This window comes from Mus caroli, unplaced genomic scaffold, assembly GCF_978045245.1.
Source record: "Mus caroli unplaced genomic scaffold, Mus_caroli_1 scaffold_12, whole genome shotgun sequence".
NCBI classification, from domain to species: Eukaryota; Metazoa; Chordata; class Mammalia; order Rodentia; family Muridae; genus Mus; species Mus caroli.
Genome location: NW_028227267.1, coordinates 66,606,352 through 66,619,193, shown reverse-complemented (window position 1 = coordinate 66,619,193; position 12,842 = coordinate 66,606,352). Strand labels below are relative to the sequence as shown.

General features: G+C 49.4%; 1 protein-coding gene across 4 annotated transcripts in view; it reads left to right on the top strand.

The window, feature by feature from the left end:
* Positions 1 to 12,842, top strand: part of Bmp1 (bone morphogenetic protein 1) — a 49,841-nt gene that overhangs the window by 9,288 nt on the left and 27,711 nt on the right. For 3 of the 4 annotated variants that reach the window (XM_029469021.2, XM_021181280.2, XM_085828749.1), the window contains 6 exons: positions 2,638 to 2,802; positions 2,967 to 3,084; positions 3,364 to 3,542; positions 3,983 to 4,088; positions 6,101 to 6,225; positions 6,739 to 6,854. In XM_029469021.2, the coding sequence (XP_029324881.1) occupies positions 2,638 to 2,802; positions 2,967 to 3,084; positions 3,364 to 3,542; positions 3,983 to 4,088; positions 6,101 to 6,225; positions 6,739 to 6,854 (809 nt within the window). Of the gene's footprint in view, positions 1 to 2,637; positions 2,803 to 2,966; positions 3,085 to 3,326; positions 3,543 to 3,982; positions 4,089 to 6,100; positions 6,226 to 6,738; positions 6,855 to 12,842 lie in introns of those variants that run through there. The other variant, XM_021181281.3, reaches the window with a different exon arrangement.

Sequence of the window (12,842 nt, the reverse complement as noted above, 5' to 3'; positions counted from 1 at the left end):
TCGGATAGGCTGGCGTTCTGTGTCCTAGAAATGTTTTAGATTTGGGAAACAAGAACTGCCCCCCCCCCCTTTCCAGCCAGGTACTCCCAGAACATAGGCTATGAACTTGAACCCAACACAGGAGCTTGCCTTCCTTCGGGATATATTTATCCTCCTCCCAGAAGAGAAATAAATATTGACACCCATGGGAGCCCAAAAGCAGTATTTTTCTGACATATAGCTCACAAAATACTTTTAAAAGTATTATCCAGCTTGATTATCTCCACGCACCTCTAAGAGTGTCATAGTTAGTGTTTCCATTGCTGTGATAAAACATTATGAGGAAAAGCAACTTAGGGAGGAAAGGGCTTACATCATCATACACCTCTCAGGTTATACTCTATCACTGAGAGAAAGTAGAGCAGGAACTCAAGGCAGAAATCTGAGACAAGAGTAGAAGCAGAGGCCATGGAGGAATGCTGCTTACTGTCTTGCTCAGTTTGCTTTCTTGCACACCCAAGACCACTTGTCCAGGGGTGGTACCCCCCCACAGTAAGTGGGTCCTCCCACAAAAGTCATTAATCAAGACAATACCTGACAGACTTACCTCTAAGGCCAATCTTATTGGGACATTTTCTCAAGAGTTCCTCTTACCAGATAGATGACCCTAGCTTGTATCAAATTGACAAAAACTCCAACCAGGACAAGTGATAAATGTCAGGACTACCCATGTTTTTCAGAAGCTGAGACGAAGCCTCACAAATCTAAAGTGATTTGCCCCGTATCACACACAGTGTGTAGGTGACAGGGCTAAAACTAACACCCAAACCTTTGTTTCCCAGTCCATGATGCTATGGCCAATAGCCTCCTGGTCTCAGTGTGCAAGCTTCTATGTGTTCTCTGGAGCCGTTCTCCTGAGCTTCTTCAGGATCCCAAACTGTCTCCAAGACTTAACTCTTCACCTTTAACTGCGGTGTTCTTTTGTCCTATGTGTACAGTTGGTATCTTTCCATGCCACACAGACAGGACTTATGTACATGTCCCAAAGCTGGACTCAAAGCTCTTTGTTCCCTGGTGGCTCAAGCGCCAACCACCTTGTGTGGCACTGGTGATGGGGAAAGAGGTCGACTGGATTGGCTTCTCCCAACCTTCATACTGCTGTGCTGAGGGGCAGTCTATCATCAGGATGGCACTAGATCATGGTTTGGAAAGCCCATATGGGGCTCTCCCATTGCTCAAGCAAGGGTTTCCTATTGAGGTTCAGTTCTGGGCAGAGGTGGATGTGCCAGGCCACCTTCCTTATCCAGCAGGAGGGATGGCCCTGGTGTGAACAATTTAGGGATTTTAAGCTAACTACCCAGGAGGGCAGGTGGCATCAAAGGGTACTCTGGTATCTTATTGACTAAAGAAGTTTGGTGGAGATTAATGAAGATAGCACAGGGGAAAGTTTTACCAGGGCATGGGGCCAGACCACCAGGTGATCTGGGGGGAAAACCTTTGTCCTAAGTCTCCTCTACATTCAGGGACAGACAGTGGCATTTGCCCAATTCCATGGAGCTTCAGTGTCATGTGGGAATTCAGGCTCAGAATCCCTGAGAAAGCACATAGCTTTTATCCAAACTTCAGCTCCCTTGGGTCCCCACAGTTCCTGGGAAATGAGGGCCTCATTGTCTTAGTTTGGAGTCCTCGCCCATTCCTGCTCCCTGGGGCATCTCCAGACACTTAGAACACAGCCTTACAGCTCTTACAGACTTTATAGTTATTTTACACAGATACCACGAAGAGTGAATTAGCCGATGCCGAGTCATTGCTCCTAGGAGAGATGTAAGCTTCCACCAGACTTTGGTGACATTTTTTTTTTTTTTTTTGAAAACTGACCATTATATGACCACATTTATGTGTGTTTCACTTAAAGACACCTTATTTAATATAAAGTTAGTTCATTAATACTAAACTCACAGCTAGCGGCATTGACTTCAGCCCAAGCAAATATATTGAATGTGTGTGTTTCTTGGGAAGGTTTATCCCAGCTTTTGTGTTATGTTTTTGTGTGTGTGTTAATGGAGATTGAACCTGGGGCCTCATGCATGCCAGGCAAGCATTTACCACTGAGGTACATGCCCAGCTCCATTTTTACGTTCTTATTTTGAGATAGGGGCTCTCTAAGTTGCCCAGGATGGCTTTAAACTCAGTGTGAACACAGGCTGGCCTTGAGCTCATAACCCTCCTGTCTCACCGTTTCAGGAGCTGGATGACAGGTTTGCATCACCATGAGCCCAGCTTTGGGAACACAAGACAGCGCATGAGCACTTTGCTTAGGAATCATTTTAAATAACCAAATTAAAAAAAAAATTACAAAGTGGTTCTCAGTTCACCTAAAAGAAACAGGCAGACAGAACACCTTGTTCGACCTTGGCTGGGCTGTGTACACATTGATTGGATCATCCAACTGTTTTTTTTTTTTCTGCCCTGTACTTGTCCATGGATGTTCACGAAAGCCTGACCGTATCGATTTGAGACTAGCAAGTAAATTTTTTAGCAAAGTAGGCAGATTTGCGAATCCAGAATCTACAAATAATGGGTCGCATTATCCTGTGTCTCCTCCTCCCCCCTGGCTACTCACTAGCTGCCGCTGACTCTGTCCTCATTCCATTCCAGGAAACTCTTCTGCCCTGGGTGGTCAGGGCACTAGTGGACAGCCGCAGAGGGAAAGCAGGGGCAGATGGAGAGGCAGGCCTCGGAGCAGGCGGGCAGCGACGTCCAGACCTGAGCGGGTGTGGCCCGATGGGGTCATCCCGTTTGTGATTGGAGGGAATTTCACCGGTGAGTGTGCTGCTGGGAGCCTACACCTGGCCTTGTCCTTGTTGCCTTTGACTGGTGCGCAGCCTCCTGGCCAGGCAGTGTGCCTGCGGGTTGGCTGTAACATTGTATCAGTGGGTGAAAAGTGCCCCCAACTCCCACTCACAGCCCAGCTTATCCTTCCACAGGCAGCCAGAGGGCAGTCTTCCGGCAGGCCATGAGACACTGGGAGAAGCATACCTGTGTCACCTTCTTGGAGCGCACAGATGAGGACAGCTATATTGTATTCACCTACCGACCCTGCGGGTGAGCAGGGACCCCTGGGCTCTGATCCCCTTGATGGTGATCCCCAGCCAGGTTCTGCCCTAGGCATTCTTGCTGCCCCTAAGCTGGGCCTGCCGATCCACTCTCCCTGCTATGGGCATCTGCCATTGATATGGCTCAGACCCTGGCAAAAAGCCTGCGCATTGGGTGCCCAGGGCCATCCGCACCCCTGCGCAACCCCCCAGCAGCCTGGCCCAGCCCCCTGAGTGGATGCACTCCCCCAGCTCGGGACCACCCCCCTGAGCTGGCCCCGCCCTCCAGGTGCTGCTCCTACGTGGGTCGCCGAGGTGGGGGCCCCCAGGCCATCTCCATCGGCAAGAACTGTGACAAGTTTGGCATCGTGGTCCATGAGCTGGGCCATGTCATTGGCTTCTGGCACGAGCACACGCGGCCCGACCGGGACCGCCATGTCTCTATTGTACGGGAGAACATACAGCCAGGTACACACATCCCAGGGTCTGGATCCCATCCTAGGGCTTCTAGAGCTGCTTAGGGGTCTGACACTGGTCATGGACATGGGGGTCAGGTTGAGTAGCCAGAAACCAGCTCTTCTGGTGAGAAGGCTGGACTACAGTCAGTTCATCCCTGGATATCCCCACAGGCTTACCTGTTCCCTGTCTCCCACCCTTTGCTAGTTCTGTTTTTCATCATGGCCCTTCGAGTCTCTGTCCTTCCTCCTTATTTGTGGTCTCCTGATCCTCCCTTCAGCAAGTTCTCCAGGCTTTTCTGCTGGGAAGGACTCCTCTATAGACGTCCCTGTCCCCTTTCCCCCTCTACTTCCCTTTCACCTTCAGAGAGGCAGCCCCCTTCCAGGTACAGGTACTGAAGGACACAGGCTACTCCCTCGACCCCACCCCCACTTTTCTCACGGTCTTTGTAGGGCAGGAGTATAACTTCTTGAAGATGGAGGTTCAAGAAGTGGAGTCCTTGGGAGAGACCTATGACTTTGACAGTATCATGCACTATGCCCGGAATACATTCTCCAGGTGAGAGATGGTCCAGTCCTTCTGGAAGCCATTTTCCTGCAGACTTTCTCTTTTTGGTGTCCTGCCTCCAGCACTGTTCACTGTTCACTCCAGCAGACGACAAAGACAAGGATAGTCTTCTGGATGCCTGCAGCTCCTAGACAAAGGGCTAGTGGCTGTGTCTGCCTTAGTAGTCTCTGCCATTAGTGAGGGGCTGGCAGGCTAGCCCATTGCTGTGTTGAAGCAAGGATTTGTGGCCTAGAAGACTAAACACCTGAGTTCTCCAGTCCTGCTGTGTGGGGTCTCCAAAGTGTGCCAACCCAAAGGAGCCAGGGTTGTCCCGCATCTGCCACCACGGCAGTTTATTTTTCTGGTGGTGCCCAGAGGGGATCACCTCCTTCTAGCTGTCTGCCCTCTCTGCCTTGTTTTGTTTTGCAGTACTAAGAATTGAACCTAAGGCCTTATGACCCCAGACAAATGCTGTTCCTCTGTCTTATGTGCCCAGTTCTATTAATTTTAATTTTTATTTAATTTTTATTTTATGTGCATTAGTATTTTACCTGCATGTGTGTCTGTCAGATTTCCTGGAACTAGAATTACAGACAGTTGTGAGCTGCTACGTGGGTGCTGGGAATTGAACCTGGGTCCCCTGGAAGAGCAGTCAGTGCTCTTAACTGCTGAGCCATCTCTCCAGCCCCCTAATTTTTATTTTTTAAAGAGGGTTGCACGAAGTTACCCAGACTGACCTTGAGTTCACTATGTAACCCTGGCAGGATTTGAACATAAAATTATTTCTTTCTCTCTTACACATATATATTTGTATACGTATGTGCGCATACATGCCACGTTGCACCTGTGGCGGTCAGAGGACAAATGCAGGAGCCGTTTCTCTCCTTCCACAATGTGGGTTCTGGAGATCAAACTCCATTTATTGGCCTTGGTGGCAAGTGTCTTGGCCACTGAGCTGCCCCGCCAACCTGCAGACCTTGAACGTTTGATTGCCTTGCTTCAGCAGAGGTCATAGAGCAGGACCAGCTTGGTCTATTTTGTGACTGGCTACTTTGCACAAAGCTTGACTTTTGCCCTGGACTGGTCCCCATAGCCAGTTCACAAGATACCTTCTTAACCAGGGCTTGATAGGAGAAGACCCCTCCTGCAGGACTAGGAGGAATGTCCCCACCTCTCCTCACACCCCTTCCTGCACCCATGGCCCCATCTGGGTGGTGGCTCTCCTCCCTTCCCTTCTAAGCTCCCCCTGACCCTTTCTTCCAGCTCAGGACCTGGGAATGGAGAGGGAGATGGGGGTGGGGGGGTGGGGGGAGGGAGAGGGGGTTGTTGTTGGTGGTGAACTCATTCAGCCCTCCACCCCCACAGACCCTCCTTCTATTTCCCATCATGCTCACACCCCCCTTCTGGGTCCTTCCCAGCTGGATATGAGTCAGGGACCCTGGGGAAGGGAGAACTGCTGTCTCTCTTTGTTCTGCTCCTCCCAAATGGAAAGACAGAGATTAGCAGGAAGGAGTTGAGAAAGAGGGACACTGTGCCCTGTGAGCTGGCTAGCCACTGTGGAAGCTGCCGCTAGTTACCCTTTGGCCTTACTCCAATCGCAGCCATGTCGAGAGGGTAATGAGTTGACCCTGGGAAGTCAAGAGAGGAGTCGATTGGGACTGAATTTGAGGTCTGGAGGTGGAAGCTGGCTGGTATTGCAGAGATGACAAATGAGGGCCCAAAGCTTTCCCAGGGCTGCGGTTTGAAGCCAGTCTGAGCATAAGGCCCTGGGTCCCTGATCTTTCAAAGCATTTCTGCCCCCTGCCCCCCAGCCCCTGTGGCATAGTTGCCACGGAACAGGGTGGCTGCTGGTCAGTGGGCAGCTTAATGACAGGGTGAGACATCCCCGCCCTTCCCTGACCCTGTTGAGGAATGTCTGGGTCCTGGCAGAGCCATGCCCTGTGGCTGTAGATGAACACGCCACCCTCCTTCGTCACCCACCTCCCGGCAGACCCACATCCTCAGCCTCCTCATGTCCTTCTTAGGGGCATCTTCTTGGACACCATTGTTCCCAAGTATGAGGTGAACGGGGTGAAGCCTTCCATTGGCCAAAGGACCCGACTCAGCAAGGGGGACATCGCTCAGGCCCGGAAGCTCTACAAATGCCCAGGTTGGCGCAGGGAAGGGACAGACCAGGAGGGATGGAAGGTAGGGTCCAAGGAAGACAGAGGTCAGGGCCCAGGAACCCCTAGAAAGTGACTGCTATAAGTCTCCGGGATGGGTGTTGGGAAGGAGGGGATGATAGAGAAACACAGTATTCTGGTTAAGGATCAACCTGGGCTAGGCTGGTAGATGCTAGGAAGGGCCTAGAAAAATGAGGAGTCAGAAAGGAGGCAGAAAGAGGAGCAACTAGCCTCTCCCCTGGACAGTGAGGAGGAGTTTGACCTCAACTCTGGAATCCATGTTTCCTTGACAACGGGGCATCTGGTTACCCTGGCAGCACTAGACCAGGGAAGTAGGATGGTTTATGCTTATGTGTAAGGAGGAGGGGTACATCTTAAAGGGACAGAACACCTTTCTTCAGCCACTCTTGTCTTCCTTAAGGGTTCCGACAAGGCTCAGAGGTGAGCTGGGGACCTGGCACCTGCAGTCAGCAGCTTAGTTATTTCTTTCCCCTTGACAGCCTGTGGCGAGACCCTCCAAGACAGCACCGGCAACTTCTCCTCCCCTGAGTACCCCAACGGCTACTCTGCCCACATGCACTGTGTATGGCGCATCTCCGTCACACCTGGGGAGAAGGTAACTGTGATTGGTCACCTGTCTGAGTCTATTAAGACCCCAGCAACAGGGTAGAATCACCCTCCAGGGGACCCAGCCCTGGGACTTCTGGCAGAAGGGTGACCTACCTCATCGCCTGCATTAAGTATGGAATGAGGAGGGTTCCTGCCCTGCCTCCCTCCTCCTCACTGAGTTGTACATCAGTGCTCATCTGAAGATAGAGTTGCTATGTACAGTTACCATGTAGTTCTGTTGTGATTGTCTAGCTCTTCTTGGGTGCTTTTTAAAGTGCTTATCACATGGCTCCTCTTTTTATTTTTATGGCCACCCTGGGTCTTCGTTTCACAGAGGAAGAAACTCAGTTACAGGAAGATTAATTAGGTAATTTGCCCAGGTCATACAGTTAACCAGGGCAGAGTAGGATGTAAATAAAGCCTTCTTTGGGCTGGGTTCAAGCCCAGCCTTTTCTGGGATGCCTTGGGTGGACTTGGGTGAACCAGTCAGCCCCAGTCCTTGGCTCTCTCTTCTGTATAGTCAGAGCTTGAGTCAGGGATTCCCAAAGGGCCCTTCTCAATTCTCAAAAGCTGTGGTCCTAAGGACAGCTAAGAACAAAGCAAATGCTTCCAGCAAGATGCTTTCTGGTCATGGCTAGCCATCCTCCCCCTCTTTTTCCTTGCTGTTCTGGGACCTTCAGGTCCTTGCTTGTCTGCTTCTCATTCAGGTGAGCAGAGTGCACACCAAATGCATGAAGGGTCCACGAACTCATCGAGTTTAACCTCCCACTGCACGATTGACTAGCCTTGCGTGAATACCTGATCTTATGAGGTCTTGGGACCCTTCTTACTTTTTCTATTCCGTTCTCTCTCCAACTCTTAATGCTACAGAGTTTCAGAGAAAGGGGGAGTGTCTATCCCTGAAAACCTTCAGAGCTTCTCAAGAGCAGTTCCTTGTAACTCACCTCCTGGTTCCTCGCACAGTGGGAAGGCCCTTCTCCTTCTTTCTTTTTTAATTTTGATTATTTGTATGGGGAAGAACAGAAGGTATGTGCATGTGACTGTAGATGCCCAAGGAGGGTGGAGACATCAGCTCCTCCTGGAGCTGAAGTTACAGGCAGTTGTGAACTGTCTGATAAGGGCACTTGGAACCAAACTTCCATCCTCTGTCAGAGCAGAAACAGCTCTCCAGCCCTTCCCATGACTTCTTAGGTCCAGGCATGGCCTTTATCACACGAAGTCTAGATTGCTCAGCCAACCTTGGACCTTCTGTGTCCTTCATTTTTTTTATTGTTCCCAAGAGCGGGCTGCTACATTCTTTCCCATAATTGGAATGTGGTGTTTAATTTGGTGTTACATTGTTTTCATGGAGCTTTGCTTGCAACACCTCCTGCAAAGAGGGTTTAGAATCAAAGAGTTCCACTGTCCAGCAAGTCCTTCTAGCCTCTCACCTCCTCCATTGCCTGTTGGATAAGTATGTCACCTGTGATGCTGTCCTGAGCTTTAATCAGAATCTTGAGCAGGACACAAGCCAAAGTAAGTTCCAAACTCCCATCGACCCACTAAGTTGCAGGTTTTCGAGACTTAGCAATGGTCTTTGATGACATTATCCCTAGTCACAGGCTGTTGCACTCCTCTGACGCCTCTGATGTCTTCTTCCCCTAGCATAGGAACCTCTCCGGCAGTGATGAATACAGAGCTGGAATACATTACCAAATCACACCCACTGTCCCAACAGTCCAGAAAAAGTCCCTATCCAAAGGAGAGGAAATGTTATTTCAGTAGACCACACTCCACCCCTCGGACACACATCCCCCAGTGGTTCTTTCCTAAGTGGCCAAAGGCTATCTTTTTAGTGGGGGATTGATGTTCAACTCCATGGTTAGCAGTTCCCAGAATCTCGCAGCTGCCTTTCCACATGCACACGCACGCGAGCACACACATTCATGCTTCAAAGCTGAGAAAGTGTTTGCTGTGAGCTGTTGAGATTACAAGTGCTGATCACATCTGCAAGTTATTTGACTGTCCTCTGACGTCATCTGTGAGGCCCAGAGACGAACGTCAACTTAGAAAGGAGCTCCTTGCTCTCCCTCTGTCTGGGTGGTGGCTTTCCAGACGGTGCATGCATGGCTTTTGTTTTTGTAACTTAAGGATCATGCTTTCTGTGACGGACTCTTTACTAAGAATTTGGTAATTCTGCTATCCCTCCTTTAGCTGGCATCCTGCTGTCTTCCCTCAAAAGCCATCTCATCCCTTGTTCTTCTCATTCCCAAATTGCAAGTCTTTCTGCTATTTTTTTGGTTTTTTGTTTTTTTGAGACAGGGTTTCTCTGTATAGCTCTGGCTGTCCTGGAACTCACTCTGTAGACCAGGCTGGCCTCGAACTCAGAAATCAGCCTGCCTCTGCCTCCCGAGTGCTGGGATTAAAGGCATGCACCACCATGCCCGGCTTTTCTGCTATTTTGAATGGGCTGGGCCCTCACTGCCTTCCCAAGGGTCTCCACTACTCCAGGCTTTGGAAATCTCATTCATAAATATAAATAATAATAGTGATGATGATGATGATAGCTTATAGTTATTGAGCTTATGATTTGTCAAACATGAGTTCAGGGATTTCTGTGTGTTATGTTCTTATGTGTGATGGGAATCAAACCCAGGGTTAGTTAGGCAAAGGCTTTACTGAGCTGTAATTCGCAGCCCATGCTGTGCCTTTGAATTAGCATGGCTGCATCATAGTCTTGGTACTGACACGGTCCCTGTTCTGCTTATGAGAAATGAACTTACAAAAGTCAGTCCCCAGCCCAAGGTCACGTAGAAGCTGCATCTGGATACACTGGTCTGTGATTATAAAACTGTGCAGTTCTGAGGTCCTGATGCAGCATTTCAACAGTTGTTCTGGTGTCCTTCAGCAAACCTACGAAGTAGTAAGCCTAGTGCTTAGTACAGGGCCAAGGACCAGAGATGTGCAGTTTCACAGAAGAGCCCGGTCCTTGAGGAACAGCGAAGGTTGCACATGGCTTCCTTTCCTAGTCAGGAACATGCGTGACCCAGCCATCACGTGAGGTCACGTGGCCTAGATCAGCTTTCTTCTCAGTAGTTTCTGACTGCATGGGCCAGTGAGCTCTCATGTCTCTAAATGGTCACAGGGCCCTGGTTCAGGAGCCTTCTTGGCCTGTAAGCCCTCCATAATTCCCAGAAGACCTTCATGGCCTTTCGGAACCCTGCTCAGAGCTCCAGGGAAAGAAGAGGATTCAAGATAAAAATTATAAACACATCAGTGCATGGTTGTAGAAATGTATCAATAAAAAAAAAAGAAAAGAAATCTATCAATTAAAAAAAAAAAGTGAATCCAGGTGTCACCCTGACACAGGCCTTTAACCTCAGCACTGGTAAGCAGAACCAGATGGATCTTTACATAGTAAGTTTCAGAACTGTCATTGTAAAACCTTATCTGAAAAAAAAAAAAAATCCAAGATGGCACCCCGCCTTGAAAGGACCCCTAGAGGCTGGCACTTTCAGAATGAGGTCTACTTTCTATTATTCTTGTTCTGTCTCTCACTTTAAAATTGGAACCTTGGGCCCTGGATTTGTTGTTAGAACGATTATGTGCCAAGCAATGAATCAGGCCCATGACACACATAGTCTCTTCAAGCTTATAGTCATCTTTAAGCTTGTCATTGCAGTGTAGACCAGGGAAGGGAGGCTCATAGAGCTTACATATAGATCTGACCAGGCTTGCCCAGGGAAATGCCTGATTTGTCTGCAGTAAAGCCACCTCCCCAAGCGATTGGACTTTGACATCAAATCTGGCAGAGGGAAAGTTGTTTTCTACTCACTCTCTAGTGCTTACCTTAGGGCCAGAAGTGCGGATGATAGGCCCATCTTGGCATGTCACCTTTGAGAAAGAGGCCCTTATGGTGAACCATGAGTTTGTCAACACTCATGTAATTAGCAGTCAACCTTGGGACTTGCCAGTACTTCCCAGACCAGGAAACACCCTGTGCCTTTGTTTTCCTACCTGGAAAACGGGCTCAGTGATTTGTGGATTTATATGAGGATGGAAGAGACTCATATCCAGAAGGAGCTTGTGCAGTACATAATATGCAGAGACATCTCAGCAAAGGTTGGCTGCAGTTGTCATCTCTGTATCCCCAATGGGTAGATGGGTAAGCGCCAGTCAGTTTCTAGATGCCCTACTGTCTCTCCCTACTTCCAGGATTCTGATCTGAACCACTGCGTGTCCAGGTGTCCTAAAGCTTAGAGTGGTGGCAGAGGACTGGGCTCCCATGGAGGGCTAGCAATATGCAACTCAGTGACAGGGTATTTGCCCAGCATGCACAAGGCACAGGATTCCCTGCCCAGTGCCACAGACTTAAGTAAATTTCTAAAAGAGAAATTCATGCTTACTGTCTGCCTGCCTTGCACCAGATGACGCAGTAAGCTTTATTCATCTTATTCCCCTTAAGCCCTGTGAGACAGGTCTTATTACCCAGTCACAGCTAGGAAAAACAGCACCAAGGAATTCGGTGATGAGTCTAAGATTGTGGGGTGAGGCCACCTTGAAGCCCGTGAGTTGTCTAAGGGGTGATGTGGTTAATGGCCTCAGGAACTCCTTCCCAAGTGGGAAGGGTATAGTACTCTGTTGGTTCATCCTTGAGAGCACCATCATGTGTGAGGGAACCTTTTCACAGACGGATACACCTTACGTAATCCCCGTGTCTCTAGTGCAACCCCTGAGACCCCCTCCAATCTGTAGATGAATATAGGCTCAAGGAAGTGGAACTAAACGCCCCAAGTCCTCAGCTAGGAAACGGTAGAGCTGGCCAGATTTCTTTGGCAAAGGGCAGTGCCCTTGCCACCAGGGCACAGCTGCGTCCACATGACAGAAGTCAGTACAACTCTTAATTAGACATGTCTGGTCTCAATATAGCCCGTGCTGTGTCTCCCTGGAGGATGCTACTGACCACCAACACAGGTCTCTTCCTCCCAAGTCAGGTGACCACCACTGTCTGTCTAACCCCTTGGGAGGTCTTGGGTGGGCCTTCTGGGGTTCTGGCTGTCTGGGCGTGGTGGCTTTGGAGATCATCCTTCATGCTCATCTGTGTGAGGGAAAGTAGGTGTTTGTTCTCATTCCAGCTGCTGGGCGGCCCAGGGGGTGGCCCAGGGGGCGGTCTGCATGAGGGGCAGAGGGTGTGAGTGTGGGAGTCAGGGTGCTGCGCCTCAGCTTCCCGCATCCCTTCCTCCATCTGGCATTCCGTGACGGATATTTTTGTCATTTGTTAGATATATAAAAATAACATGTGCCTGATATAAAATGCCTGAACAGTCCATAAACACAATGTAAAAGAGAGAGAGAGAGAGAGAGAGAGAGAGAGAATATTCTCCTCCTTAATCTTTTATATCCCACTTCTCAACAGGGACCAAGCATGAGGAATGCTTTGATGTGTTTGTGTGACACACATAAAGCCAAAAGGGACTTCACAGTCACATAATGGATTTCTGCAGCTTGCCTTGCCCTTAGCAGTAGATCCTGTCCTTGCTTTGGGTCAGCTCGAATAGATTTACCTCATCTGCTTTCATGGCTGCTCATCCATCAGTCCTTGTCATTTCTCTCTGTGTCTGTGTCTGTGTCTGTGTCTGTGTCTGTGTCTGTGTCTGTGTCTGTGTGTGTGTCTGTGTGTGTGTCTGTGTGTGTGTCTGTGTCTGTGTCTGTGTGTGTGTCTGTGTGTGTGTCTGTGTCTGTGTCTGTGTCTGTGTCTGTGTCTGTGTCTGTGTCTGTGTGTGTGTGTGTGTGTGTGTCTGTGTGTGTGTCTGTGTGTGTGTCTGTGTGTGTGTCTGTGTGTGTGTGTGTGTCTGTGTCTGTGTCTGTGTGTGTGTGTGTGTCTGTGTCTGTGTCTGTGTGTGTGTGTGTGTCTGTGTGTGTGTCTGTGTGTGTGTCTGTGTGTGTGTCTGTGTGTGTGTGTGTGTCTGTGTCTGTGTCTGTGTGTGTGTCTGTGTCTGTGTCTGTGTCTGTGTGT